This window comes from Populus trichocarpa, chromosome 1, assembly GCF_000002775.5.
Source record: "Populus trichocarpa isolate Nisqually-1 chromosome 1, P.trichocarpa_v4.1, whole genome shotgun sequence".
NCBI lineage: Eukaryota > Viridiplantae > Streptophyta > Magnoliopsida > Malpighiales > Salicaceae > Populus > Populus trichocarpa.
The window spans coordinates 49,437,632-49,463,069 of NC_037285.2; the positions used below are offsets into that span (position 1 = coordinate 49,437,632).

Here is a 25,438-nt window from a genome sequence, read left to right on the forward strand (position 1 = left end):
CCTCGAATGTTGTACAGTCATCCCATGCATGTTCCTCTGCTAAAAGTATGGGTACAGAATTGGGTTTTTCTTTGTGTGGGGATGTTTCTCCTATTATGCAGCTTGACGGATGAAAATGGAAGCAGTTCACCTTGTCAATTGTATCTCAACTCTACATTCACACAAAATGAAGATGACAATCACATGTAAGAATCAGAGAAATCGGCACAGAGAGCGTTTTGGTTGATTTGGTGTCGAATCAGAGCTCTTACTGGTGCGAAGGGGCTGTCACGGCGACTTCATGAATCTATTCCAGTCATGTATCAAACGTGCTGGTAAGCTCTACAGGCATGGATAAGCCAGGAGAGAAGGGTCATATTTAAAGTGGGGTTCCACCAATTGTCCAAGAGTCAATAATCTTGGGGACAATCTCGGGGCATTTACTTTCAACAGTTAGGATCCACCAGAGAGGGGTAAAGAAATCACAGATAGATTACAGAGGCGTGCAAAACAAAAGGCCTGCATTAACAAATGGGGTTGGGGTAAAAAGGAACCATTTGCCACCCAACAACCACATCATGTGTTCTCCCACGAGATTACCTTGTCTTGTGTTTTGTTCTCTTTCTCTTCCTCTCACAGTATCAACAATGGCAAAAAACAATACGAAGACGGGAGCTCAACTCATCAGATTTTAGATTTGCTTTCTAAAGGTCATCGGTTCGAGTTTTACAAACCTCAGGACTACTGGAGACTTACATAGTCGTTAACTTCAGCACCCGTAGAATTAGTCAAGGTGCACGCAAACTGGCTCGAACATCAACGTTAATAATAAAAAAAAAACAATGGCCAAAACCATTGAGCGTCCAAAACCTCAGCATTACTATATTACATATATCTCCATTATTTAATGTTATCAAACTGTATATAGTGCTAGAGATGGGGCAGAAGGAACTTGCATGAGATGTCCCTCTTAGCTGCTGTATCTGCTTCAATAAACCCAAGCTGCGTTCTCTTGGACTCTTGTGTTCGTAGTCAAGCACCCATGTTCCCACCTTCAGACACCAGTCTTCTTGTCGGTACATGCAGAAGGCTCCATGTTAATAATACTCCAAAGCTTGTGAATGTGACGGCACAGTGAGAGTTGGCCCGCCCAAAAAACAATATTATTAATGTCATCGAATATATCATTGAACAACTTAGGTGTTAAGTTCTTCTGCCATAACATTGACATTTTTGTAATGTGCACTTTAAGACGATGGATTGACGATGAAGCTTCATCCCTTACAAGGATGACAAGAAAGATCAATTAAGTGGGTTAGCTTTATCTCACTTATAAAACTTGAAGTGACCTCGACTCGTTTGATACCTAGATTGGTTAAGGTTTAAAGAAAATTGAGAAAAGGATTTGACCAAGTTTAATCTAGTAAAAAACTCGGTTGATACCTCATTAGTTCTTTTTTTTTTATATATATATATTAAAAATTAAATTTATTTAAGTTAATTTAAATTAACTTTGTAGACTATAACTTAGTTTTTATGCAGGTCAAACCCTGTATCTTGTTTTAAAACTACGGTAAAAGAATGGAATGTGAAAATGTTAATTTATTTCTTAGCATAAAATGTGTTGTGTTTTTGAATATTTAAGCATGGAATGTATTTTTTTTTTCTTTTTTTTAATCTTCCGAAGAAAGTAAGCAAGCATGGAATACTATTCAATAAGATTCTAGCACAAGTATAACGTCAATAGTGATAATATAAAGTAAAGAGCACACAAATTGTAAAGTGGATCTCTGCTTGAGGATACGAAGAAATAATTAATTAGTCCTTCAATCAGCACTGACCATTTTATTAATAATTTTTTATTCCAAAAGTATTTTCTTTTCTAATCAGATCTCCCCCAACAACTTACCTAGCTATTTTTCCTTTCTATATTATAGTTTTGATCAAGAAAGGAAAAAAAGAAAAAATAGTTGATAAAAGATTAAATTATAAGGAATTAAATACATAGTTATTCGAATTACAAGGATTAATTAATTAGAATTTCAAAAAAAAGCTAAAAAGGATAATGATTTCACTATTATTTAGAATTTATTTTTTCACAAATTACTGTAGATTGTCATAATAATTTTTTAAAAAAAATTAAATTGATCTTCAATCTTTTGTTTTGCACAATTAAACCCTTTTAAGCCAAAAGTAATATCCAATCAGATCATTTTTTTTATTTTTAAGAGAAGGTGAAATTAAAAAATAGAAGACCAAAGTGAAATACACAAGCAAAATATATGGCAGATTCTAATTTCATCCAACAAATTTAGTTTAGTCCCCATCTTTTTAACTTAAAATGTGATCAGTCCCTTAGATTTTCTGAAATTCAATTTTGATACCAAATTTTATTTTCGTAATTTCTTATTTTGTTTTTTGTGAGAGGAGAGTGAAAGTTTGCTAGATTTCAGCGTAGAGAGAGAAATCTCATCATTAACATGTATTTTGACTACCAAAATGGTTAGAATTGGTGTCAACATGTTCAATTAAGTGAAGAGAGTCTCTTAATTGTTGTTTTAAGCCTCAATATAACCTAAAAAACAAGATCTAAGTCGATGATAAGATATTTTATTCGGTTTAATTTTATGGTTTGGACCGTTTTTTAGTTTAATTAGGTTGATAGCTTGGTTTCGTAATGTTCTAAGGGTGTTTTTGGGGTGAAGTGGGATGAAAAACAAGTTTTTTAGGTAAACAAACCTATACCCTCCATTTTACAGCCACTATAATAGTGATCAAAATCTGAATTAGAAGACGACATGTTGTCTACCATAGCAGGTGACATGCCGTCTACCTTCTTTTTTTCAAGAAAAATAGGGGGCCAAACAAGCCCAAGTGCGTAAGCCCGCGTGCCCAGGCCATTGAGCTGCATTGCTGGGCTCCTTTTCAGCCATTTTTTTTAATATATTTAAGTTCGATATAAATTTATATAAAAAATGTTGATCTCGATTAAGTCTATGATCCAAATCATAACATTGACGAGTGAAGCCACATCACTTAGGCTATTATTTTTTATGCATTTTTGCTCCTTGATTTTAAAAAAAAAATCCAATTTCTCCTTTTGTTATTAATGATCTGTCTTTGCTATTTCAGTCTCATGCGTCTATCATGGCTTTTATATTTATATAAATTTATTAAATGAAAAACAATCTATGAGATAAAAAAAATTATTGAATTCAATATCTTGCATGACATGTGTTGTAAGTTTGGTTGGTTCATCCGAATTCACGTGGTGTTTTTTTTAATTGAGTGATTTTTTCTACCATTTTCATTTTTGAACATTGAGTTAATTAAAAATTTAGCTTTCCAATTTATTTTTTCTAAAATTATCCCCACAAGTCTTACATGTCAATCCGGGTTGACCCACGTAAATTCAATGTGCTTTCATCGTAATATTAGATAAAAATATTGTTCACATTAAAATCTATTTATGTCTCTAATTAGAAGTACCTTAACAATAACTAGTTTTTTTTTTTGACACTTCAAAAAAAATATTTACTTTGACCCTAAGCGGCAGGCGAATTGACTAGTTATTAAACTATATGGACTAATTAAGTTATTAAATTTACTCTAATAATTGTTGATCAAAACGACAAAGCCAACCCCAACTTGGGATTAGTAGCAAAGTAGCATTAATGGTCGCCCTCCATATCATTTCAGTACTTACTTGTGATTGAGTAATGAGTGGGTGATCGATTCCACTAAGCGTTGATAAATGCGATCCCCCCTCCCTCTCTGCCTCCTATATACAGGTGAAGAAGTTTCATTGATTGCATGCTGCGTAAAACCCCAAATTAATGCGCATGCATGTCAGTCCATCACGAGGCTTTGCTGTTGCAATTACCAGCCATGGCTTCTTTACAAGAAGAAGAAAAAGAAGAAGAGAGAAAGGGTGTGTGCGCATCTATATATATATATATAGTAAATGCATGCGTGTATATGTAGTGATCGATATGCCAATATTCTTATTGATGAGCCCAAAGACTAATTAATGAAAGAAATCAAAGAAAAGGAGAGGTGGGATGGATGTGTGGAATTGTCACTTTCTTAATTTTCGCATCGCTAGCTAGAATGTGACAATTCCAGATGCCGACACTCCTTGAGACAAGCATGTCTATTGTCTATGAGCTAGCTAGCTGCTACATACATAATCGTGCAATAAGAATCGAAGAAGAGACAGGCCTTGTGCATTCACTCTTTAATTTATCATCTAGCCTGTACTGTGCATCTATTCTACGTTCTCTATTACTCGTTCTTAGTCATAGACTGACCAGCTAGCTTGCTGGGTGGGGACTGTTTAGACACACACACAGACAGAGAGAGAGAGAGATCCAAGGAGAGGAGAGAATTCATGAAAGGGACTTGTAACTGAGTCATTTTCTTGGGGTTGCGTTAACGTTCTCTGACCTTTTGGAGAGGTCCTTGTCTCTCTTTCTGATCTCCACGTACCTTCTCTCCCTCCCTTCCTTGATCTTTCCTACTGTCTTTAATTATGGCACCTCGAGAGGGGAGATACATTAATTTGCTCTAAGTCTTGGATTTAAAATGACCAATTGCTCTGCTACGGTGATGTTTATAGCAGTTTTTGCAAGCATTTAATACACAGATAATGATGGCATTATAATTATTGTTCGTGCATGGATGGGAATGTGATCTTCACTCTTGTTTTTACCCTTCACCATTCCCAAGAGAACTGGTAAAACCCATAATTAGGTAATCAAAAAGCTTTATCCGCTTTTCTTGATTTAATTCTTTTTTTCTTTTTCTTTTTTTGAACAGCCATTGTTACGTTAACTAAACCAATAAACCATGACAAAAATAAATAGATAGAGCAATAAATCATAGCAATATAATACAAAAATAAGAAATAGAAAAAAACAAAAACAAAAGTCGTATTAAGATATCATTTCAGGATATAAAAAATAAAGACAACAAGTTTAGCTTGGACAAGAGAGATATATCTTTTTTATTTAAAAATATAAAAAAATATAGAGTTAGATATAGAGTTAGGTTACGTTTGGCATGTATTTTTTTTTTTTTTATTTATCCTTGATCCACATGCATTATAAGAGTATCCTTTAATGATTTTTTTTTTTGAAGAAACGTATCCTTAATTAGTATACTAATACCAGAATATCAGTTTAATACGAACGAAAAGGGAGAGATACGCACGTTATCTTAATTGATCACAACTTGAATGTAAATAATCCAAATAAAATACATAATAATTTAATGGAGAGATCGAAGGGTATTGTTCATCAAAGGTAACCAAAGAATTTCTCCCCCAGCTGAATATCGATCTGGATCGAATTTAGGAGGAAAAACCAAGCACTCGTTCGTTTTGAGGTCAATCAACCTTGTTGCAGGAGCCTTGGTTAAACAACCACCAGCCATCTAACCCTCTGACTTGGAGTCCTTTTCTACCCTTTTTTTTTTAAAAAAAAAAACCAAGATAATTAATGCTGTCATTGACGTGTTAGTTCTCGTACTATATATATAGGGTCGGTAGAGGAAGACATTGATGGGATTGTGAGGGGGAAATCAGTGCTCAAGAACACTTGTAGCTAGCTAGGCACAGACACGCACTAGCTGCCTCTTGTGGCCTGAGCTGTGGGCATATACCGTCAATACTATTGAAGAGAAGATCAGGTTAATTTAGGGTTTGGTGTGGTCATGGATAATTAAAGATATGAGATGGGATTGATCATATATATATATATATATATATACTAGTTACATGCCCTGCGCGATGCTGCGGGTCAATTATTTTTTGCATTTCATAAAAAGCTAAGATCTAAAAGTATTAGGTTTTTTTGCAAAGTTATACCCAAGAGTCTTAGGTTTAGTTGCAACGCCTAATCCAAGAGTAATATTTATAATATTAATAATAACATTAAACTTGCATGGCCTAAATTTAAGTGGGTTTGACTGCAATACCAGACCCAATAGCATTGGACGTGGGTCTAGCTGTAAGGTCGTGTCATAAATGTGTGATAATTAAATAGATTAGTTAAAAAGAAAAAAACAAAGAAAAAAACCCAACAGGAAAATAAAAACTAATGAAGAAAAAGAAAAAAAATATGAATTAACTGGGTTAACCCTTCAAACCAGGTTAACCCGTCATACCTTGAATTCGCATCGTGAAAGTTTGATAATTAAAAAGGAAAAAAAACAAACTGATGGGTTAACCCAGAATTAACTGGGCTAACTCATCAAACCAGGTTAACCTGTCAAACCCGGAATCCGTGTCATGAAAGTTTGATAACCAAATAGAAAAAAAATTAACATTAACAATTTAAATTAAACAAAAAAAAATTAATTAAAAAGAAAAAAAACAAAAGGATGAGCCTTTTCACTGTGGACTGCACTGTGCAGTCCACAGTCAAATGCATAAAAACAATAAAAAAACAAAAAGAAAAACTAAAGGCATCAGCCGAGAACTACTTAGAAAAAAATTTAATATTAATAAACTAAATTAATTAAATAAAATTAATTGAAAAGAAAAAATAAAAGAAAAAAAACCTCTAAGAAGAAAAAAAAACTAAATAGAAAGAAATTTAACATTAACAAACTAAATTAAACGAAAAAAAATAATTAAAAAGAAAAAAAAGAGCAAAAAACAAAATTCCAGGTTAACTCGTCAAACCAGGTTAACCCGTTAAACCCGGGATCCGTGTCATGAATGTCTGGTAACTAAATAAAAAAAAGTGAACATTAACAAACTAAACTAAACGAAAAAAAAATTAATCAAAAAGAATTAAAAAAAATCTGGGTTAACTCGTCAAACCATATTAACCCGTTAAACCTATGATCTGTGTCATGAAAGTCTGATAACTAAATAAAAAAAATTTAACATTAACAAACTAAATTAATCAAAAAAAATTATGGAAATAAAAAACAAAAAAAAAATTGACGGGTCAACCCAGAATTAACTGGGTTCACCTGTGAAACCAGGTTAACCCATGAAACTCGAGATATGTGTCATGAAAGTCTGATAACTAAATAGAAAGAAATTTAACATTAACAAACTAAACTAAATGAAAAAAATTAATTAAAAAGAAAAAAAGCAAAAAAAATATATTTCTGGGTTAACTTGTCAAATCAGGTTAACCCGTTAAATCCGGAAAACGTGTCATGAAAGTCTGATAACTAAATAAAAAAAATTTAACATTAATAAACCAAATTAAACAAAAAACTTTTGTTAGAAGAAAAAAAATAAAGAAAGAAGCAAAAAAAATCCAAAAAGGCATAAAAAACAGCTAAAAAAATAAGACAACTTAAAAAAAAAACTAAAAACGGATCAGTGTTTTACTGTGGACTGCACTGTGCAGTCCACAGTAAAACACTGATCCATTTTAGTATATGTTACAATTAATTAAAAAGAAAAGAAAAAAAAATCGGGTTAACTTGTCAAATCAGGTTAACCCATCAAAGCCGGGATCCGTGTTATGAAATTTGATAACTAAATAAAAAAATTAACATTAACAAACTAAATTAAACAAAAAAAATTCATTAAAAGAAAAATACACAAAGAAAAAAGAAAAAAAAAACCATAAAGGCAATAGAAAACAAAAAAAAAATAAAAACAAAAACAAATAAAAAATAAAAACAGAAAAAAAATGGGAAAAAAATAAAAAAAAAAGAAAAAAAAAAGAAGAAGATAAAAAAAAAGGGGAAAAAAATAATAAAAAAATAAAAAAAAAACGAAAAAAAAATAATAATAAAAAAGGACTGCTCAGCGTTTTATTGTGGACTTGCACAGTCAAACACTGAACAATTTTAGTTTGTTTTTAATATATATATATATATATATATATATATATATATATATATATGATGTGTGATATATTCTCTGGAGATTAGAGCCAGCCGCATGCATGTCGTGTCTCCAGCAATCTCAGGCAACTGGTTGCTTTGCTTTTCTTCTTCAACAGTGCGCCATATTCGATGGATTATGCTTAGCACTAATCCCTCCTCTCCTTAGTCGTAATCTCATGACACTTTTGATACATCCCCACTATGATCAACATTGGCTTTGGGATGTTACTTTGTGTTTGTTAATGTTTTTTTATTTTTATTAATATGGATGTTCGGGTTACGCGCACCTCGACTAATTACACAGCTCCTGAAGTTAACAACCATGTAAGTCTTCAATGATCCTGAAATTTATGGGACTCGAACTGGTGATCTATAAAGAGCAAATTTAGAGCCCGACCAATTAAACTATACCCTCAAAGTTAATTTCAGGTTTGAAAAAAAAGACAAAAAATTTATTGCTAGGTCATGCCAAGAACCGTCATAAATGGTTACAAACTCTCAAATGATTCGTCTTATATTACAAGGAGGATTAAGATGGAACGTGACTGAAATTATATTGTCTTTATTATGGTTTTTAAAGTATTTAATTATTCAATATACATTATAGTTTTACACAGAAAAACCCTTTAAACTCTAATTAAAAAATAATTATAATTTATAACTTTTTTTAAATCAATTTTTTTTTCAAATTAGAACTACAAAACTAGCACGATATTACCTAACACGCATAATAAATTATTAAATGAGATCTTAGAGTGGCATACTTGTAATTAATTATACCTTGATGGGATTTGTTAATGGTTAATTAGGATGGATAGGTCCTAATCGATCCTGCAATTAATTAATGGAGAGAGCTGGAATATTTAGATACCTTCTGTCTTCTTCTTTTTGGTTGCTGTATTCTATACTTTAATTAAAGGAAGGTACACATGAGATTTTATTCCATTCCAAAAGTCTAATTAAAAACAACCGAAATTAAATTAAATAGATGCCTTTTTATTTATTCTTTTGTCGGTCAATTTTATTGATTAACAAAAATTCAAAGATTATGGAATCGAACTCCAAATTCTTTCTTGATATTTATTTTGGTAAAATTATTATAAATCTTTAGATCTCGGCAGTGCTAAATATTATATAAGAAACTCAAAAAATACCCGAGTTTGAATTAATAAAATCTACCATTGATATGGCCATTACAATGCATAACAAGTGATTAGATAATTAATAACTAATAATTAACCGGGTATATATTATTAAAAATAATATTAGCCGCTAAATGAATTTCTTATAAATGTGAGAGTTTTATAATCACTTAGCGAAATTCAATTTTTAAAGTATTTTTTAAATTATTTTTATTTAAAAATATATTAAATTGATGTTTTGTTAATATATTTTTTAATGATTTTAATATGTTAATATTAAAATAAAAAATATTATTTTAATATATTTTTAATTAGAAAATACCTTTAAAATATACCCGCAATGCATTATCAAATACATATTTTATTGAAGTTTCTTTTTTCTTGATCGTCCAAACATGATTAATATAAACGATAAATCCCATTTCACAAAATAGTAAATAGAAAATAAATGGTAAATAAAAGAAAAGAAAAGGAAAGAAATAAAGAAGGGACACGTAAAGAAACCAGAAAACAAAGGAGAGGGTGACAGAGACACGTTACAGAGAGAGAGAGAGAGCGAGAGAGAGAGAGAGGCTTGTGTTTCTCTCAGCTTCAGCGAAACAATAGTAACTACTTCTCGAGATATCTTCTTGTTTCGTATCCTTTATCTTCTCCTCTCCTCTCCTTCCTTCTCTCTGCCATCCACCCTTCATTCCTCTGTTTCTCTACGGTCACTGAGAGAGACGGAAGAACATATTGGGATTTTTTTTATTGATTGGTTGAATGATTGATACGGGTGCGTTACGCTTCTTTCTCATTCAATTTCCTTCTATTCAATCCAAATCAAAATAAAAATAACAACCTGCTTTCTTTCCTTCTCTGTTTTTTTTTTTTTTGGTTAATGAATGAATAAAAAAATGGTGAATGATTGAATGAAATGGAGGGTTAGATCCGTACAGTTGATATCTGCATTGTCGAGTTTCATGGGAATTTCTAATTTAATTTAATTGATTTTCTTTTTTCTTTTTTATAAGTATTTATGGGGTTTTAAAGCTCATCAATTTCTTTCTTTTGAAATCAGTGAATTCCAAGAGTGAAGTTTGTTACTTTCAGCTGACTGTGAGTGTTGTGAAGTGAAGTTTTGATCTTTTGCGTTCTTGATTTTATTAGGTTGATGGAGAATGGATAATATTTCGTGGGTTTACTGTGATTTTTTTTTAAAAAAAAAATTAGCTGATCTGGATCTATGTTTGTAATGATTTTTTTAAGAGTTATGATATTTGATTTTAGAGATTGTGGTTTAGTGAGCTGAAGGGCTGTGAGAGGAAGTGAAAAGTTTGCTTTTTTTTTTTTTTTGTAATTTCCAAGTCTATGATTGATGGAGAATTCGGAGGAAACTGGAATGTTTTAATATTTTGATTGGATTCATTGATGGGTAGAGAAATTAGGGTTTTTTTTTTAATCTACTTTGATAGCTTTGGAAAAGATTTAGTGTTTAGGTACTTGTTTGGGTTGGTGATTTGAATTTAAATCAGTTGTCATTTTCTAATGCTTCAGTGTCGCTGAAAGCCTGCAGTATTATAATAGTACCACATTCTGTGCTTCTGCCCTTGACAGTTTAGAGAGGCATGTGTGTCGGCAGGGTTGCTGTGAATTCTACTTTCTTGGCCTGAAAATTAGGATTCCCTGTTGCATTTCAGCAAAATGTCAGGTATGTTTATTTTGTCAGCTCACCAGATGCATCCGTTTTAAGTGTGTCATATTATGACGACCAAAATTGAATGGTTTCTGATGCTTGATTTCATTAGGATGATTTTGTGTGTGTTGTTTGGTTACAAGCAATAGTAATAATCTGTGTTGACCTATTGAAGGTGTTGAAGGAATCGTGGTTAATGATGAAAATAGAGAGAGAAGATCTGATTTTGAGAACTCTGAAGATGAAAGACGACGGTCAAAAATTGGTAATTTCAAGAAAAAGGCTTTGAACGCTTCAAATAAGCTCACCCACTCCTTTAAGAAAAGAGGGAAAAGGATAATAGATAATGGGGTTTCGTCAGTTTCCATAGAAGATGTAAGGGATGCAAAAGAGGAGAGTGCTGTCCATGAATTGCGCCAAAAGCTTCTTGAAAGAGATTTGTTGCCTCCTGGGCATGATGACTATCATACTTTGTTAAGGTCAGCCTATTCATATTTTTGGAACACAGTACAATCCCTTTTATGAACTTGAACTGCTGTTTTTGCTTGCCTGTTCAAATCCACTAGAATGCATTGACTTATTGACACTGTCATTTTTAATCTTGTAGATTTTTGAAAGCAAGAGAGTTTAACATTGATAAAACAATCCAGATGTGGGAAGAAATGCTTAACTGGAGGAAAGAATACGGGACAGACTCCATTCTAGAGGTAATGGAATGGATTTATTCTGCTAACCATGCTGCTGTTGGCATGGTTATCTTGGAACCTTATCCTGTTAAAAGCGGGACAATCAGAAGCTCCAAACTGCATCTGTTGGTAAAATCAACAAGATTTTGGTTGCATTGCTTTTTTATAACTATCCAATGCATATAATGCATTGTCGCTATTTTGTTTGAAATTGTATGTGTGTATGCTTTGTGGTTCTGCACTAAATGTTTCGGTCTTAATTTCTGCACTAAATGTTTTGATCTTAATTCTAGATTCAGAATTATGTGTTTTTTTTTTTATTAGTATTATTCAATCAATTTGTAATTTGATTCTACAAGCCTACTGAACTTATATAGTCAATGGTTAGGATTTTGAGTTTGAGGAGCTGGAGGAAGTCTTGCAATTTTACCCTCACGGTTACCATGGAGTTGATAAGGAAGGCCGGCCAGTTTACATTGAGAGGCTTGGAAAAGCTCATCCGAGCAAGCTAATGCGTATCACCACTATAGAACGGTATTTGAAGTACCATGTCCAGGAGTTTGAAAGGGCTATACAGGAAAAATTCTCTGCTTGTTCTATTGCTGCAAAAAGACGGATATGTTCAACTACAACCATATTGGATGTGCAAGGTTTGGTATGTTAAATTGAATTTTCCCCTATAAGCCTTTCGAAATTGATCTTGGTCTTAAACTTTTGATCCCAACCATGCCTTCGAGCAGGAATTAACTCTTTGTTGGGATTTTGGAAAATTGTGTCAACCATGACTTTCCATGCTCCATGCACCTTAAAGACTTCAACAAAATCTATTCTGAAATCCAGTTTTGGGGAGTATTAAGTCTTATTATAGGTTTCTAGCAGTCTTTGTTAAGTCAATTGAGGAATTTGTCGCTGTACCATAGGATGTTGATAGATTTTCTTTCCTCTACTTTCACCGGTTGTTTATTGTTTCTTTCAACTGGTTGTCTGCATAATTTGAACTGGTGATTAATGTTATGTTAAATACAGGGCATTAAGAATTTTACTCGGACCGCTGCAACTCTCTTGGGTGGCGTGACAAAAATAGATAGCAGTTATTACCCTGAGGTATCAAAAGTCTCAGTTAATCGATAGGTTTCTTCTTCACTGTTTAATTGGTTTCTAATTGTTGTCCACACATTACACAGACATTGCACCGAATGTTTATTGTCAATGCTGGTCCTGGCTTTAAGAAGATGCTATGGCCTGTGGCCCAGAAATTTCTGGATGCACAGACCATTGCAAAGATACAGGTAAAGGATATTGCTGTAATCATATAGTTCCTCACCATTCATTTCCTGCTGTCTTGATTTGCTATACTTAATTTCTGAAATGCAGGTTTTGGAGCCCAGATCCCTGCCTAAGCTACTGGAAGTTATTGAATCAAGGTGTGTATCTGCTGTTATACCTGTCTCACATTTTTATTTTTATTTTTATTTTGAGAAACTATAACTTGTTCATATATTTCTTTCCTGTTTCAGTCAATTGCCAGACTTCTTGGGTGGTTCTTGCTCTTGTTCGGCTGAAGGAGAATGCCTTAGATCCAGTAAAGGTCCATGGAATGATCCTGAAATATTGAAGGTAGGCCATCCTGCTACAAGGATTTCATGTACTGATTCTATGTGCTGAATTATAAAGCATGAAAGGAGGCTTGGATTTTTATATTGAACTTGTATTTAGAAATTAACCTAGTTTTTGTCTTCTGCAGCTTGTACATAATGCAGAACCAATATTTGTGACGGAAATCTCCAGAGTGTCTAATGAAAAGCAGGCATTTGACTCGTATATTCAGATACACCCTCTGAAGGCAAGTCATCCATCTCACGATGACCAATCGTGTTTGTAGGTCATCAGCATATATTATTCTCTATATTTTTTTAACCTATATCTTTCAGGGAAAAAGCAGTGATAGAGTGACAGCAGAATCAGGGTCAGATATTGATGATCCTTCTTCTCCATTCAGACAAAAAAATTCTACATTTCCATGCTCGACCCCGGTTGATGAAGAAGTAAGTTGTAGAGCCTCTAGCCTTTTTTTAATACGGTTGCTTTCTTGTCAGACTCGTCTGGGTGAGTCTGCATGCCAGTTCGCCTGTATCTCTGCTTGCATGAGTGCTTGTTCGTGCGAGGGTGGTGCGTGCACATCCTTATCCTTTGTCTTGTATATGAATTGTGATTTCTGCAGGCGAGGGCATCGGATCCAAGTATCTACTACAGTTGTGATGATAATTTTACTCTGGCTGAGAAAACTGTGCTTAGAGGGGATTATTCTGAGGACCAATCACTTGAAATCAACAATTTGGGGAACATTCCCCATGAAGTGACATCAAACCTGGAAGGTATTTGTTCATGCTTTCTTACTGCAGATCAGTTTCTCTTGTTCATTTCAGATCCAATAAATCCATTGCTCCCTTGGCAAAGCACAAAGATTTATAGATATGGACTTCAGGAATTAGTGTTGATATTAATTGATATAGTTGCTGAATGACTTCTATTGTTGCTGTCTTTTGGATTTATATCTTAATTTCAGGTTTATTCATCCGTTGGTTTGACTTTGTCAAGGAAAAGGTTGGGAAAACAAGTATCCCAAATGCGACAAGAACCTTGTTATCATTCGTGATCAAGCTATTTGCACTTTGTCGTAGTCTACCATTTGAATATTGGAGAAGGCAGAACAACATTTATCCATCTAATTTGATGGAACATAACACAGATGTCCATTCAACTGCTGCTGAAGCTATGAATGAAGAAGACCATGTCCGTCCATGTATATATCGTCTTCAGAGACTAGAGAAAATATACGAGGAACTTAGCAAAAGGCCTGCTGTAATCCCTTTGGAAAAGGAGAAAATGCTAACAGAATCTCTGGAGAGGATAAAGTCTGTGGAGTCTGACCTTGAGAAAACAAAGAGTATGTCCTATTCTACATGGTTCAAAATTTGTAAATGTGTGGAAGTTGGCCTTTTAAATCTGTATTGAATGCATTTTTTTTCCCTGCAAGCGTTGTGCTCACAGGTACTGCATACTACAGTGGTAAAGCAACTCGAGATTGCTAAGTTGCTAGACAATTTACGGGAGTCTAAATGTCGTGTAAGTAGTTCTGTGATAATTGATTAAATTCCACAGTGAACTTCATCAATGAAGAGTATTTATCCCTATCTGGGATTAACATTCAAGCCTTGCATGAGGATTAGTTTGGCTTGAACCCTTGGTCCTCCTTAGTGAGGGCTATTTCGCTCCCACTTCCCAGTTTGTCATTAACATGAAGAGAGCCAAGACTGTCCGAGTGTCTGTTGACTATTTGCATACTTATGTTATTAAAAGTTTTGTAATTGCAGGCTGACTCTCATTTACCTAATTGTCATTTTAGTTAAAATTGATGTGTACAGTGGTTTTCTGGTGCAACTGTGACAATGACGAGGTCATTCTTTTGCAGCAAAGAAGATTGTTCTGCTGAGTAATTATAGTGGAACATCAGATGCTGAGTTTTTGGGAGACTATGTGCACAGATGTGAAACTATTATATAGCATCAATGGTGGCGGGTGGCCTCTGAGAGCAGCATGACGATCCACATGACTGCTTTATTTCTTGTAGGAAAATGAGGCAGTCAATCCTTTTTCCATTAACCATTTTTCTTCAATCTTGTAAAGTTCTGTTGCAGTTGATACTTTACTGAAGTTATAGTAGTTAAGATGAGCGATGCTTCCTGATGTTAGCTTCTTCGGGTTAGTGCAGGGAAAAACCTGAAAAAAATCAATGGAATGCTTAATAGCAAGCATACTATATTTCTGAGTCCCTACTACTCTTCCCTCTTTACGTGGCAAAGAAAACTTCCATTACATTTTTCTTGATGAAATAAGAAACCCAATCAATTACTGAAGCATCGGATTGCAAGAGGCCATGTGAGGGCAATTCACGAGATCAACAGATACATTACATTAGACTCTATATGATGCCTTTCACTGTGTGAATCTACAGTAAAAGTCTGATTTTATCCATGTCTTGGGTCGATGATGATATTTTTTTATAGGATACGCTGGTTATTACTTGAAAGGAAAAGGTTTGATGATGATTCTCTGTTTTCTTGCACAATGTAATTACTTAACTGCTCTTGTAAACAAAAAAAAAAATCATTTGGATCAAGGGGCTTTTAAGTTTTTTACTTGACTTTTAAACTAGTAAGGTATTTTATTACCTTGAAAATTAAAAACAATTGTTTGGATTTAGGGGCTCTTTTATTATTTACATATGATCATAAGGTAGTTATTAAATGTACTTGGAGCAGTAGGGTAATTTAATAAATTAAAAAATTAAAAAAAAAAGAAAAAGAATTAGTTGAACAGTGTCAGCTAGGGGTGAGCAAAAAAACCTAAAAACTGAGAAAATCGGGAAAAAAAATAACCGAAAAAACCGAACCGTGAAAAAAACCGATTAGAATTTTGAAAAAACTGACCAGTTCGGTTCGGTTTCGGTTTTATAAGCCTGAAACTGAAAAAACCAAATCGAAACGAACCCAAACCAAAAAAAACCGAGCCAAACCGGAAAAAAAACCGATCCAAAACCGAGTCAAACGGGAAAAAAAAAAACCGAACCGAACCGAAAATAATCACCCCTCGTGTCAGCCGCCTTTGAATCCGGTGGCCAAAACCATGATTTCATGGTGGTTTTTGAAGTGTCTTGGTGTTTTCTCTATGGATCAACGACGCGTGTAGTATTATAGCGGCCGGTGCGACACGTATGGCTTTTTGTTTTATTTTTTCTTTATACCTCCCTTCTACTTAATTTTCATGCTGGAATTAAAAAAATCAAATAAGCATCTAAACTTTTTTGTACTTAAGATTTCATCCATATTCTCTTTATTATAATTTTTAAAATTTAGAATACTTTATGAAATTAAAAGGTTTTTTTAATTTCATCCCTGTTCTCTTTGTTGCAATATTTTTTTATTTAGAATAGTTTATTAAATTAAGAATTGTTTTCAGTTTCATCTACAATTGATATTTTTATCTATCAGATTTGGTTACTATTTTTTTAAATGGTTTTGGAAATTGTTTTTATTTTTTTGCAATTTCATCATTCTTTAGTTTTTTTTTCTGTCAAATCTAACTCTTTTTTATATTGTTGTATTTTTTTGACCTTGCAAGATGTTTTAGATTGCTTTTTTATTATTATTTCATTTTCTAACATTTAATTGGCTGGGTTTTTTAGCTTCTTAGTTAAGCATGAGTCTAAATTTAACGGTTTGCGGGTTTAAGAGATTAACCCCAGTTTACGAAGTTGACATAAGTTTCTTTGGGTTTTTTTCTTACTTTTTGAGCCTTTTTTTTTTCATCCTCTAGCATTTTGTTATTTTTTAATTCACTTTCTATGATATTTTTTAGTCGTTTTGAAAATAATATGGGTTGCCTTGGTTTTTGATTTTTTTGTCTTTGTTAAATTTAGTTTTTCTGAAGGAATTCTACTTTTAAATTGAATTAAAATGATTGATTTCATCCTTCAATATTTAATTTTTTTAGGTGTTATTTTTTACATTTTGTTTATATAAAATTATCTTGATATCATGTCTCGGATCATGGATTTAACATGTTTATCATATTTGACTTAAATCTTTTTTTTATTGCTTTTTAATTTTTTTTTATCTCAAGTCAATGAATAAAATTTTTAATTATTTTTGAAAAAATAAATTTATATATTCTTAATACATTTTCTACAATAAAAAAATAATAAACCCACGCACAGCATTGCTCATAAAACCTATCTAGTGAATATCTATTTTGACAGTGTGATTTGCAACTCTAAAGGAAATGGATGTGATTTATATATGGACAGTTTCTGTAAGAAACCATGTGAGTGTGTGTGTACCCTACCCATTGATTACTCGCATCATGAACATGCACAAAATCTGCTGAAAACCCTCTTGAAATCCAAAACCAGACCGAGTAACAGTGAATAACTGTCAAGGATTGCCTGTGAGAATCATGTAGAACAACGGTTCAACAAATCAATTGCTTTCCATGCCATCTTTGAGAGTCTGCGCGAAGTTCTTCATCCATGCCATCTTTGACATTTTCTTCCATCACTAAACAATCCTAGCACTTGAATTTCACCAAACACCAATTGAATTTCGAAGTCCCAAGCTTGCAAAGAAAGAAAAAATCTCAAATTTCAGAAAAAAATACCATTGACTGGAGTGGAAATGACCACTCAATTGCTTTCCTGAGTTGCAGATTTGGGTAATGGCGTAAGGGAGCTCCATCTTCTTGATCTAGAGTGGAAGAATAAAATAAAAAATACTATCAGAGATTAAATATTCCAGTGACTTGACTAAGTTTTGTTGTTAGTAGAGGTAGATCCAATTGATTGATTACATCAGCATCAGCATCCTCTTAAACAAGCATCGAGAAAGCCATAGCTCCTGTCTGGTCCCTTGTTCTCTCATCTTCATCTTACACAAACGTCAAGAAAGCCATAGCTTCTTCTGTCTGGTCAGGTCCCACATTTTCTCACTTGAAAAACACGATGAAGGACAAAATTAAGTTTGTTAACAATAACAAATCTCTGGCTGCTCCCCCTCCACGTGTCACCATCATATGCTTCTACGTCAGTGTTCACAAATCCGTCTTAACACAACGACCTTACCAACTCCCTCAAAACAGGAAAAGAAAGGGAGCTCTGAACTTTCCCTAAAAAATAATTGAATTTCACAACCATGAATTGAAGCAGCGAGAACCCATTTCAGCTATGGCAATGTTATTAAAAAAAGTGTGGGAATCGGTGACGAATAGGAGGAGTTCTTGTCCTAGTTCGCACGTTGACTCAGTGATAAGTCCACCGGGTTACACAAAATCACCACCACCATCATCTTTGGGAGCTTTTGATCGGCTACCGATTGATGTGGTATTCCAAATAGTGAAATTGGTGGGGCCAAAAGATGCAGCAAGATTGAGTGTAGTTTGCAAGTCATGGAGGTCACTTGTATCTGACGATCGTCTATGGATTTATTTTCTCCAAAGTTATCATGACACTTGGAATTCTGTTTTTTTCGCTGAAACCAATTTACAGTAAGTTTTGTCCTTTTCATTTGAAGCCCAATCGAGAATAATTTAGCGGATTCTGATGGTTTAATTATGGATTTCTTATACTGTTTATTTGAGTTTTTATAGGTAAGGGAATTTTTTTCCCCTTCTAAATTGTGAGAATGGACTTGTGATTTCACAACAGGAAATTCTCTAGTCACATAGCAAAGTCGTCGTTCATGCGTATATACAGGCAAAGGGTGCAAGTTCCTGGTGCTGTTATTGTTGATGGTGAGAATTCTATGTAATTCCAAGCCTGGAGTTGTTAATTTGAAGTAAAATTAGGTGCAAGAACATTTATAGCAAGATAGAATTTCGTATTACAGTAGCATTGCTACAGGTTATTCAAATATCAAATATTGTTCGATTGTTCTGAAATTGTTGATTGTTGAAAGTTTTATCTATTTGTTGATTCTTCTATCACAAATGTAAATGAAAAGGTGGTTCTGGCTATTACAAGTTTGGCTGGAGCAAATATGCCTGTCCGTCCGGTCGGTCGGCAACTTTTTCGGTGAGCATTTTCTTTTAATCGGCCAGCCATTTTGCAAAATCGGATCTTGAGCACCTCTTAGATCTCTTGTCATAATTTGTTGGCTTCCATCAACTTAAAGTAAACCTGTTCCGATTCTGAAATTATTTGATGAGCAGGAATTTGTCAATATCGAATTTCCATCGTACTTCAGGTTTCGAAACTTTTTTGCTACTATTTATAGCAGGTCTGTCCTCCCTCTCTCTGTGCAGCGACTTATTTTATGAAGAAACACTTGTGTATATATATCTGAAAACATTATGTTTACAGGATGCAGGTAAAAGCATCTGCACAGCCAATTGTCCTCTCCCTTCCACTTCGCAATTATGATGGTCAGTTACCACTTAAACTAAATTACTCTTGAGCAATGTATCTTGCTAAATATTATGTGTTTAAATCTTACCTTTCTTTAGTTGATACAGTTCTCTATTATCTAATCAAAGAAGAAATATTTCAAATAACCTTTTTGTCTGACCTGACATGTCCAGATTTAAAGCACACAGTCAACTCACGATCGCTAGAATTTGGATTCGACGGTTATGAATAGTGTATTCTTCTCCTCTAAACTTGCTCCATGTGTTTACGATTGCAGATACTGAATCTGCAAGAGCATCTAGAAGGCAGCTAAAAGAAGCGATCTACACAGCTCTGTTTGACATGGATGTTCCAGCTGTTTGTGCTGTTAATCAGGTGTTGCCTCTATTTACCAACTCATTCCTCTAGTCGCTCAATGTATCCCACTGGTTATTGCGCTAACAAGGTCAGATCATCCGTGTTTCTTTCCTTTTCTTCTGGAAAATACTTTTCCATGTTAAATAAAGAGGACTTGTCAACAATGCCAGAGATCACTTTTCTATGAGTACTTGGGAGCTTCTTCTGTGTAGTTGTAGGCAAGGCAACTTCATATGCCATCTCGAAACATGGAAAATTGAATTGTTTTGTTCGTTGCATCGATGGATGTTAATAATCCCTCTTGTCTATGACAGAATCTAAAGGTTCTGGTATTATTCAGCTTATTATAATTACAAAAAAACGTTTTTTGGACAAACACAGGCAACTTTAGCACTGTATGCAGCACAGCGAACTTCAGGAATTGTTGTCAATATTGGTTTTCAAGTCACGTCTGTGGTTCCAAGTAAGCGATTATCTTCTTTTTGATCCATGCTTCCTCCTTGTATAGAAATTGAAATGCTGTATAAAGTGAACTAAAAATAGTATTTGGCTCATTCTTCATGCCAAGAATGTGATCTTTCCTGTGTGTCTAATGTCTAATTTCTTCCTTAAAGGAATATTCGTTGAAGGAATTACACAGGTTTTGACCTAGGCTTTTGCAAGTTGTAAAATATGCTTCGTGTTCTAGGCTCTAACATGCTTTATACCCTATATGAATTTCTACCTTCTCTTAAATATCCTTTGTTTTAGAATGGCTTCTTGTGATTTCAAGATTGTGGGGGTTCTGGGAATCTGACTGTTACGTTTTGCAGTTTTACATGGCAAAGTAATGCGCACAGTGGGTGTGGAAGTCGTGGATGTTGGAGGATTAAAATTAACAGAATTTCTTAGAGAACAGATGCAGCGGAACAATATTAATTTCCGATCACTGTACACTGCTCGCACATTGAAAGAGGTATGCCATTTCTTGCCACGGCACATTCTAAAGTTGTATGCCCTTTTGAACTCGGTCAAAAGCTAAGCAGTTTTTCCAGACAAAATTCTACGGTTATCATATAAAAATTCTAATTCAAAATTTTATTATTGAATGTTTTTTTTTAAATAGTTTCCCTTATGAAAAGTTAACAACTCCTTAAATAAATAAAGATCCAAACAAACTAGAAAATCTGAAGAAAAAAAATGCAATAGAAGACCCAAATAAACTTGGAAATCAAAAAATAAAAAGGAAAAGTAAAAAAACTAGCTTGAACACCTTTCGAGTTTAATTTAAAAGGATCTTTTCAGTTTTTGCTTTGTCTAATCAGTCCATAAATATCCCTGGAAGGACTGTCCATCATGTAGTCCATAACTAGATCAGAACCACATGCATCATAACAGTCTTGTATTCCTTAGATATGTAAGGTTTCTCTCTTTATGTTCTGTTGGCATCATATGGATATGCAGAAGCTATGTTATATCGCTGCTGATTATGAAGTTGAGCTATCTAAAGATACACCAGCATCATTGGAAGTCCCTGGAGAAGGATGGTTCACTCTTTCCAAAGAGCGCTTTACAACAGGGGAGGTCTTATTTCAGCCACACATTGCTGGAGTGTAAGTCCATTTCTTCCCACAATTTTGCTACCGTCACGGGATGAAGCTTTCAAGACATTGATGCTGTTTTTGCATAAACTATTTCGACCCCAAATGTTCTTAGGAAGAAGGGGGGAGAAGTGATGCATTTCGACATGACATATGTCCAATATTTTCTGATTGGATTCTTTCCACAATCCAACAATCAGAATATTTTCCATGCGTTATGCCATCAAAATAATAGGCCTCTGTGGTTGGCTCAAATGTTTCATTTATAACATGGTACAGGCACACAAAGGGTTTGCACGAGGCAGTAGCTCTTTGCATGGATCACTGTCATGCTATAGGATTCACTGGAGATGATACCTGGTTCAAGACTGTAGTTTTGTCAGGGGGCACTGCGTTACTGCCTGGACTTGTAGGTAGGGGAAAAAACATGAAAAGAGGGCATGCTCGCACCTTTTCTTTAATTCTTTGGTAGGAAGCATGGTTGAGATGCTGCCAGAATCTAATCTTGAAGAGTTAAAAAAACTGAATGTATGAGTATCTAGTGCATGAACTGAACCTAGCTATGTTCGTTAAATGTTTCCAGGAAGGCTAGAGAAGGAATTACATGGGCTTCTTCCTTCATCCATTTCAAAAGGAATTAGAGTTGTTTCTCCTGCTTATGGCGCAGACACTGCATGGTTCGGTGCAAAGCTTATCGGCAATGTAAGTTAATAATCCAGATCTTTTGATTATGCAAGATTGGATATATGATATATTCATCATTGCACGTTTTCGTCTTGTATTAGAAGCTTTGATCCTTGATTGAGATGTCATGAATTGTTCATAATGTGGTCTCTGCACATCTGGTGTGATCCAGGTCTAATGAAGTTTAAAAAAATTCCAACTTCTTTTCTGGACTGTCATTTCTATCATTACTGTATTTGGGTTTAGATCACAGATCGCTCCACCTGTGTACCTATATCGAAGCTTTATCTCTCTTTCTTTTTTTCTTCTTGTATTTTCTACCACAGTTGAGCACCTTCCCTGAGTCCTGGTGTGTGACAAACAAGCAATTTCGACGGAAGCCCAGATTAAACCTCGTTTGGTAAAAGGAAAAGGATAGGGGACCCTCAAGTGGTGGGATAACAGTGTGAACTACCTGGACTGGCATGGTATATCCGTTTGTTTGGTATTATGGTGCAGTATGATGTAGCTGGAGATATTTTTATGCCGGTTACAATTTCGAAAGTTATTTAGTTTTCATTTTCTAAACTTGTTTTTCAACTCAAATTATGGTAAAAACTATGGTTGGAGAAAAGCTAAACTGTAATTTATAGCCACGGATCAGTGTACACCCACTACTTTTTGCTGAAAGTTCATAGCTATTATCAAGAAATAATGTTACTTGATAGATAATCTTGTATCACGAACCATTCGATTCCTAACTAGCTTCGTAACAAGACTGTTGGATCATATGTGTTTAGTGGTCAGGTAGTACAAAGACTACATATAATAAGATGTAAATCTCCTTGAGCAATAATAATCCGATTTCTCTTCCTCCTTGAAACTTCTCCTCTTCTTGCTTCGACACATAACTCGAGGAAAAGCGATTGATATATATATATATATATATATATATATCACAAGTCTATCTAAAGTTGTACAAGCATCTAAACTTCCCCTCTCTTCTTCTTCCTTCTTGCTGGTTAGAACTTATTTTTGTGATAATTTGTTGGTTTTTACGGTTTTCTTGTGATGCATCAAATTCATTATTGTGATGATTGGTACGTGATTTTTTCATTGGTTATCGGGACATGTTGTAACCTTAAATTTTTTGTGATAGTGTTGCTTTGAGATGTAAAGGTCTAGACATTCTATCTTAAATTTATTTATTTTTAATAATATTTTTATTTTTAAAATTTATTTTTTTATGTTCCACTGATTTTTCTTCCCAAAATATATTCAACAAAAATATGTAGAATTTTGTTGACTAAATATAATTATTCAGCAATATATATCCATTTGATTACTTATATTTTGTTTTTTAATTACTTGTTAATAAATATAGTTATTGGCATATGAAACTACTTCCTTGACGCAGTCCAAGTTTCTCCTCTTGCATACAAACACGAAAAGGAGATGAGAAGGGATTTAGACATTCATAATCCTAAGAACTAATTACTTAACGTTTGATAAACTTTTGTGATTGATTGAGTGAACTAGGCTCACAATTTATCAGTACAGTTATAAATTTATAATTCCCGACTCAGTTTAAAATCATGAATTCAACAGATTAATATTTTTTAAATAAAAAATCAGTATAATGTTGTTTTTGAAACTACCATTCCAGCTCAGACCAAGTCGGTGGATCAACATATTAAAACATGGCCTGTAAATACTCTATCAACTTGCTAGAAAAGTCTTACGATGTTGCTCCGTCGAAGACCTTGAAAACAAAAATTGAAATAAGACAGGTAGGACAAGAGACGGCAAACTTGGATGTGGTCATTGCCTGCATGTCTTGATTAACCCATCAGTTGATCAACTAATTATCAAGGACTAGCAGAAGAGAGAGCACAATTATTGTCTTTCTCATCTATACTTGAAGAAGAAATTGGTTGGTGACCCCAGTTTCCGCGTTATTTGCTGTATCCCACTAAGCAGCTCATAGCAATATTTATTTTCAGACACAAACTGTAAGTATCTTCTCTCCTTCCCTTCCCTTTATTTTATTATGTGCTTGGAATTGTTGGGCTTTTGCTATTTCTTACTCCCTTTTATGTTTCTGTCCAGATCTCTTCTTCTTTAGAAGAAAAGAGAAGAAGAAGACATTAATAATCCAAAGAGGTAGATAGATATATCGAATTGAAGAAAGAAGGAAAGGTTGAATCTTTACAAGGGAGATGGGGTTGAATCAGTGTTTTTCATTTGTCTTCTTCATCTTTCTCTTGATGGGTCTCTTTGCTTCTCCTTCTTTTGCATCTACTTTCATTTCAGGTACCTCCTTTCAGTTTCAAAATCCTTATTTTTTGTTGATGTTACAAAGATCCATGTTATTCATTGCTTTTTGTCTTTTTTTGTTAATTTGGATGCAGATGGTGTCTTTGAATCTCATGCTTCTACTGGCAGGAATCTACTTCAGACTAAGAAAGGTTGCCTTTTTTGCCACTTTTTTCCTCCGCTTTATTTGCTCGCTTCTAGTCAAGTTTTGGTTTGGGTTCTCTAGATTGTGATCGCCACTATGTTTTCTTCTGTGATCGAAGTGATTTAAGTGATGACTCCATATTTTGTTGATCTCTGATGCATGCCAATGAGTTTTCCATTGCTGATTTGTTCATTTAAGATGCGAAATGTTGTGTTTGTTGTCTTGACGACTGCGTGTTCTTGCCAAAGAAGCCCGCAATTCTATTCCAGAATTTGATAGGTTGTATCAGTCTGCTTTAGATGGCGTGCTGATGGCAATGTATTGTCTTTCTTTATCTGCAGCTTGCCCTGTAAACTTTGAGTTTCTGAACTATACAATCATCACAAGCCAATGTAAAGGACCCCAGTATACTCCCAGTCGCTGCTGTGGATCATTTAAGGAGTTTGCCTGTCCTTACGCAGATGTGATAAATGACTTGACCAATGATTGTGCATCAATCATGTTCAGCTACATTAACCTCTATGGGAAATATCCGCCTGGTCTATTTGCCAATGAATGCAAGGAAGGGAAGCTGGGACTTGCATGCCCTGCACCAGCACCATCAGAACTGGCTGCTGACAAAAATGGGAGTCAGATCATGCGTGGTCCGATTCTCCTGCTGATGTTCTTAGCTGGTTTCTTAGTGGTGTTCTTTCAATTACTTTGAAGGCCCCAAAAATGTTTTTTACCTTTCTTTTTCTCTCCAATAATTTCTTTTTAACCTTGGTAGAGAGGATTTTCGTTGTTTTCTGACGCTGCTATCTCTAAAACTGCTCATTTAGGCATGCTGAAAGAAATCAAATTATTTTTAGGCTTGTAATCTGCTAGTCCCCAGTGGAAGGGACTAGAGCCTGGTTGTATCAAGTGTGAAGTTATGTATTTTTACCCTTATAAATACTTCAAATTTTAAATTTTGGTTTGTGCCATGCCAAAATTGCTTGTTCTCATATGATGTGGACCTGGCATGGCGTTGTCTTCATATGTATCATTTTTATCTCTCGATTTTGTTTGTGTGGCTATGGATAGATGATACCATGTTAAT

The 25,438-nt window shown here is 34.2% G+C and overlaps 3 protein-coding genes and 2 long non-coding RNA genes across 8 annotated transcripts; 3 read left to right on the top strand and 2 right to left on the bottom strand.

Moving 5' to 3' along the window:
* Window positions 1-650: 650 nt before the first annotated feature.
* On the bottom strand, window positions 651-3,909 carry LOC112326898 (uncharacterized). Its single transcript, XR_002980907.2, has 2 exons — window positions 3,686-3,909; window positions 651-1,045 (listed from the first exon to the last, which is right to left on the bottom strand). It is a non-coding gene; the product is annotated as an uncharacterized LOC112326898 (long non-coding RNA).
* A 5,565-nt stretch (window positions 3,910-9,474) lies between these two features.
* Window positions 9,475-15,171, top strand: LOC7457667 (phosphatidylinositol/phosphatidylcholine transfer protein SFH13). Of its 3 annotated transcripts, none has more exons than XM_024593663.2 (15): window positions 9,475-9,753; window positions 10,575-10,668; window positions 10,829-11,132; window positions 11,261-11,360; window positions 11,728-11,994; window positions 12,366-12,443; window positions 12,524-12,628; window positions 12,714-12,763; window positions 12,857-12,956; window positions 13,084-13,182; window positions 13,271-13,384; window positions 13,561-13,714; window positions 13,906-14,286; window positions 14,391-14,465; window positions 14,812-15,171. In XM_024593663.2, exons 2-14 carry the CDS (start codon window positions 10,662-10,664, stop codon window positions 14,429-14,431), a joined length of 1,800 nt encoding a protein of 599 aa, XP_024449431.1. In that variant the 5' UTR covers window positions 9,475-9,753; window positions 10,575-10,661; the 3' UTR covers window positions 14,432-14,465; window positions 14,812-15,171. The 3 variants fall into 3 exon arrangements, with proteins under 3 accessions (XP_024449431.1, XP_024449430.1, XP_002299075.2); XM_024593662.2 differs by having other exon boundaries at window positions 9,476-9,753; window positions 10,515-10,668; window positions 14,377-14,465; XM_002299039.4 differs by having other exon boundaries at window positions 9,476-9,753; window positions 14,377-14,465.
* A 1,863-nt stretch (window positions 15,172-17,034) lies between these two features.
* Window positions 17,035-17,873, bottom strand: LOC112327194 (uncharacterized). Its single transcript, XR_008058170.1, has 3 exons — window positions 17,745-17,873; window positions 17,556-17,641; window positions 17,035-17,471 (listed from the first exon to the last, which is right to left on the bottom strand). It is a non-coding gene; the product is annotated as an uncharacterized LOC112327194 (long non-coding RNA).
* A 91-nt stretch (window positions 17,874-17,964) lies between these two features.
* Window positions 17,965-22,657, top strand: LOC7457668 (actin-related protein 8). 2 transcript variants are annotated; one of them, XM_002299040.4, is made up of 12 exons: window positions 17,965-18,437; window positions 18,598-18,683; window positions 18,893-18,963; window positions 19,101-19,168; window positions 19,252-19,313; window positions 19,574-19,671; window positions 20,035-20,116; window positions 20,466-20,608; window positions 21,097-21,245; window positions 21,513-21,646; window positions 21,817-21,935; window positions 22,244-22,657. In XM_002299040.4, the coding sequence occupies exons 1-12, from the start codon at window positions 18,118-18,120 to the stop codon at window positions 22,319-22,321; spliced, it is 1,410 nt and encodes a 469-aa protein (XP_002299076.1). In that variant the 5' UTR covers window positions 17,965-18,117; the 3' UTR covers window positions 22,322-22,657. The 2 variants fall into 2 exon arrangements, with proteins under 2 accessions (XP_002299076.1, XP_052305334.1); XM_052449374.1 differs by having other exon boundaries at window positions 18,294-18,437; window positions 18,540-18,683.
* A 964-nt stretch (window positions 22,658-23,621) lies between these two features.
* On the top strand, window positions 23,622-25,307 carry LOC7457669 (GPI-anchored protein LLG1). Its single transcript, XM_002299041.4, has 4 exons — window positions 23,622-23,908; window positions 24,006-24,209; window positions 24,308-24,364; window positions 24,699-25,307. The coding sequence occupies exons 2-4, from the start codon at window positions 24,116-24,118 to the stop codon at window positions 25,061-25,063; spliced, it is 516 nt and encodes a 171-aa protein (XP_002299077.2). The 5' UTR covers window positions 23,622-23,908; window positions 24,006-24,115; the 3' UTR covers window positions 25,064-25,307.
* Window positions 25,308-25,438: the final 131 nt, after the last annotated feature.

Coding starts and splice junctions, on each gene's coding strand:
- LOC7457669 (XM_002299041.4), top strand. CDS start 24,116: ATGGGGTTGAATCAGTGTTTTTCATTTGTCTTCTTCATCTTTCTCTTG. Junction 24,210..24,307: donor TGCATCTACTTTCATTTCAG/GTACCTCCTTTC, acceptor ATTTGGATGCAG/ATGGTGTCTTTGAATCTCAT. Junction 24,365..24,698: donor TCTACTTCAGACTAAGAAAG/GTTGCCTTTTTT, acceptor CTTTATCTGCAG/CTTGCCCTGTAAACTTTGAG.
- LOC7457668 (XM_002299040.4), top strand. CDS start 18,118: ATGGCAATGTTATTAAAAAAAGTGTGGGAATCGGTGACGAATAGGAGG. Junction 18,684..18,892: donor TGGTGCTGTTATTGTTGATG/GTGAGAATTCTA, acceptor GTAAATGAAAAG/GTGGTTCTGGCTATTACAAG. Junction 21,647..21,816: donor GTTACTGCCTGGACTTGTAG/GTAGGGGAAAAA, acceptor AAATGTTTCCAG/GAAGGCTAGAGAAGGAATTA.
- LOC7457667 (XM_024593662.2), top strand. Junction 11,133..11,260: donor GACTATCATACTTTGTTAAG/GTCAGCCTATTC, acceptor TTAATCTTGTAG/ATTTTTGAAAGCAAGAGAGT. Junction 13,715..13,905: donor AGTGACATCAAACCTGGAAG/GTATTTGTTCAT, acceptor TCTTAATTTCAG/GTTTATTCATCCGTTGGTTT.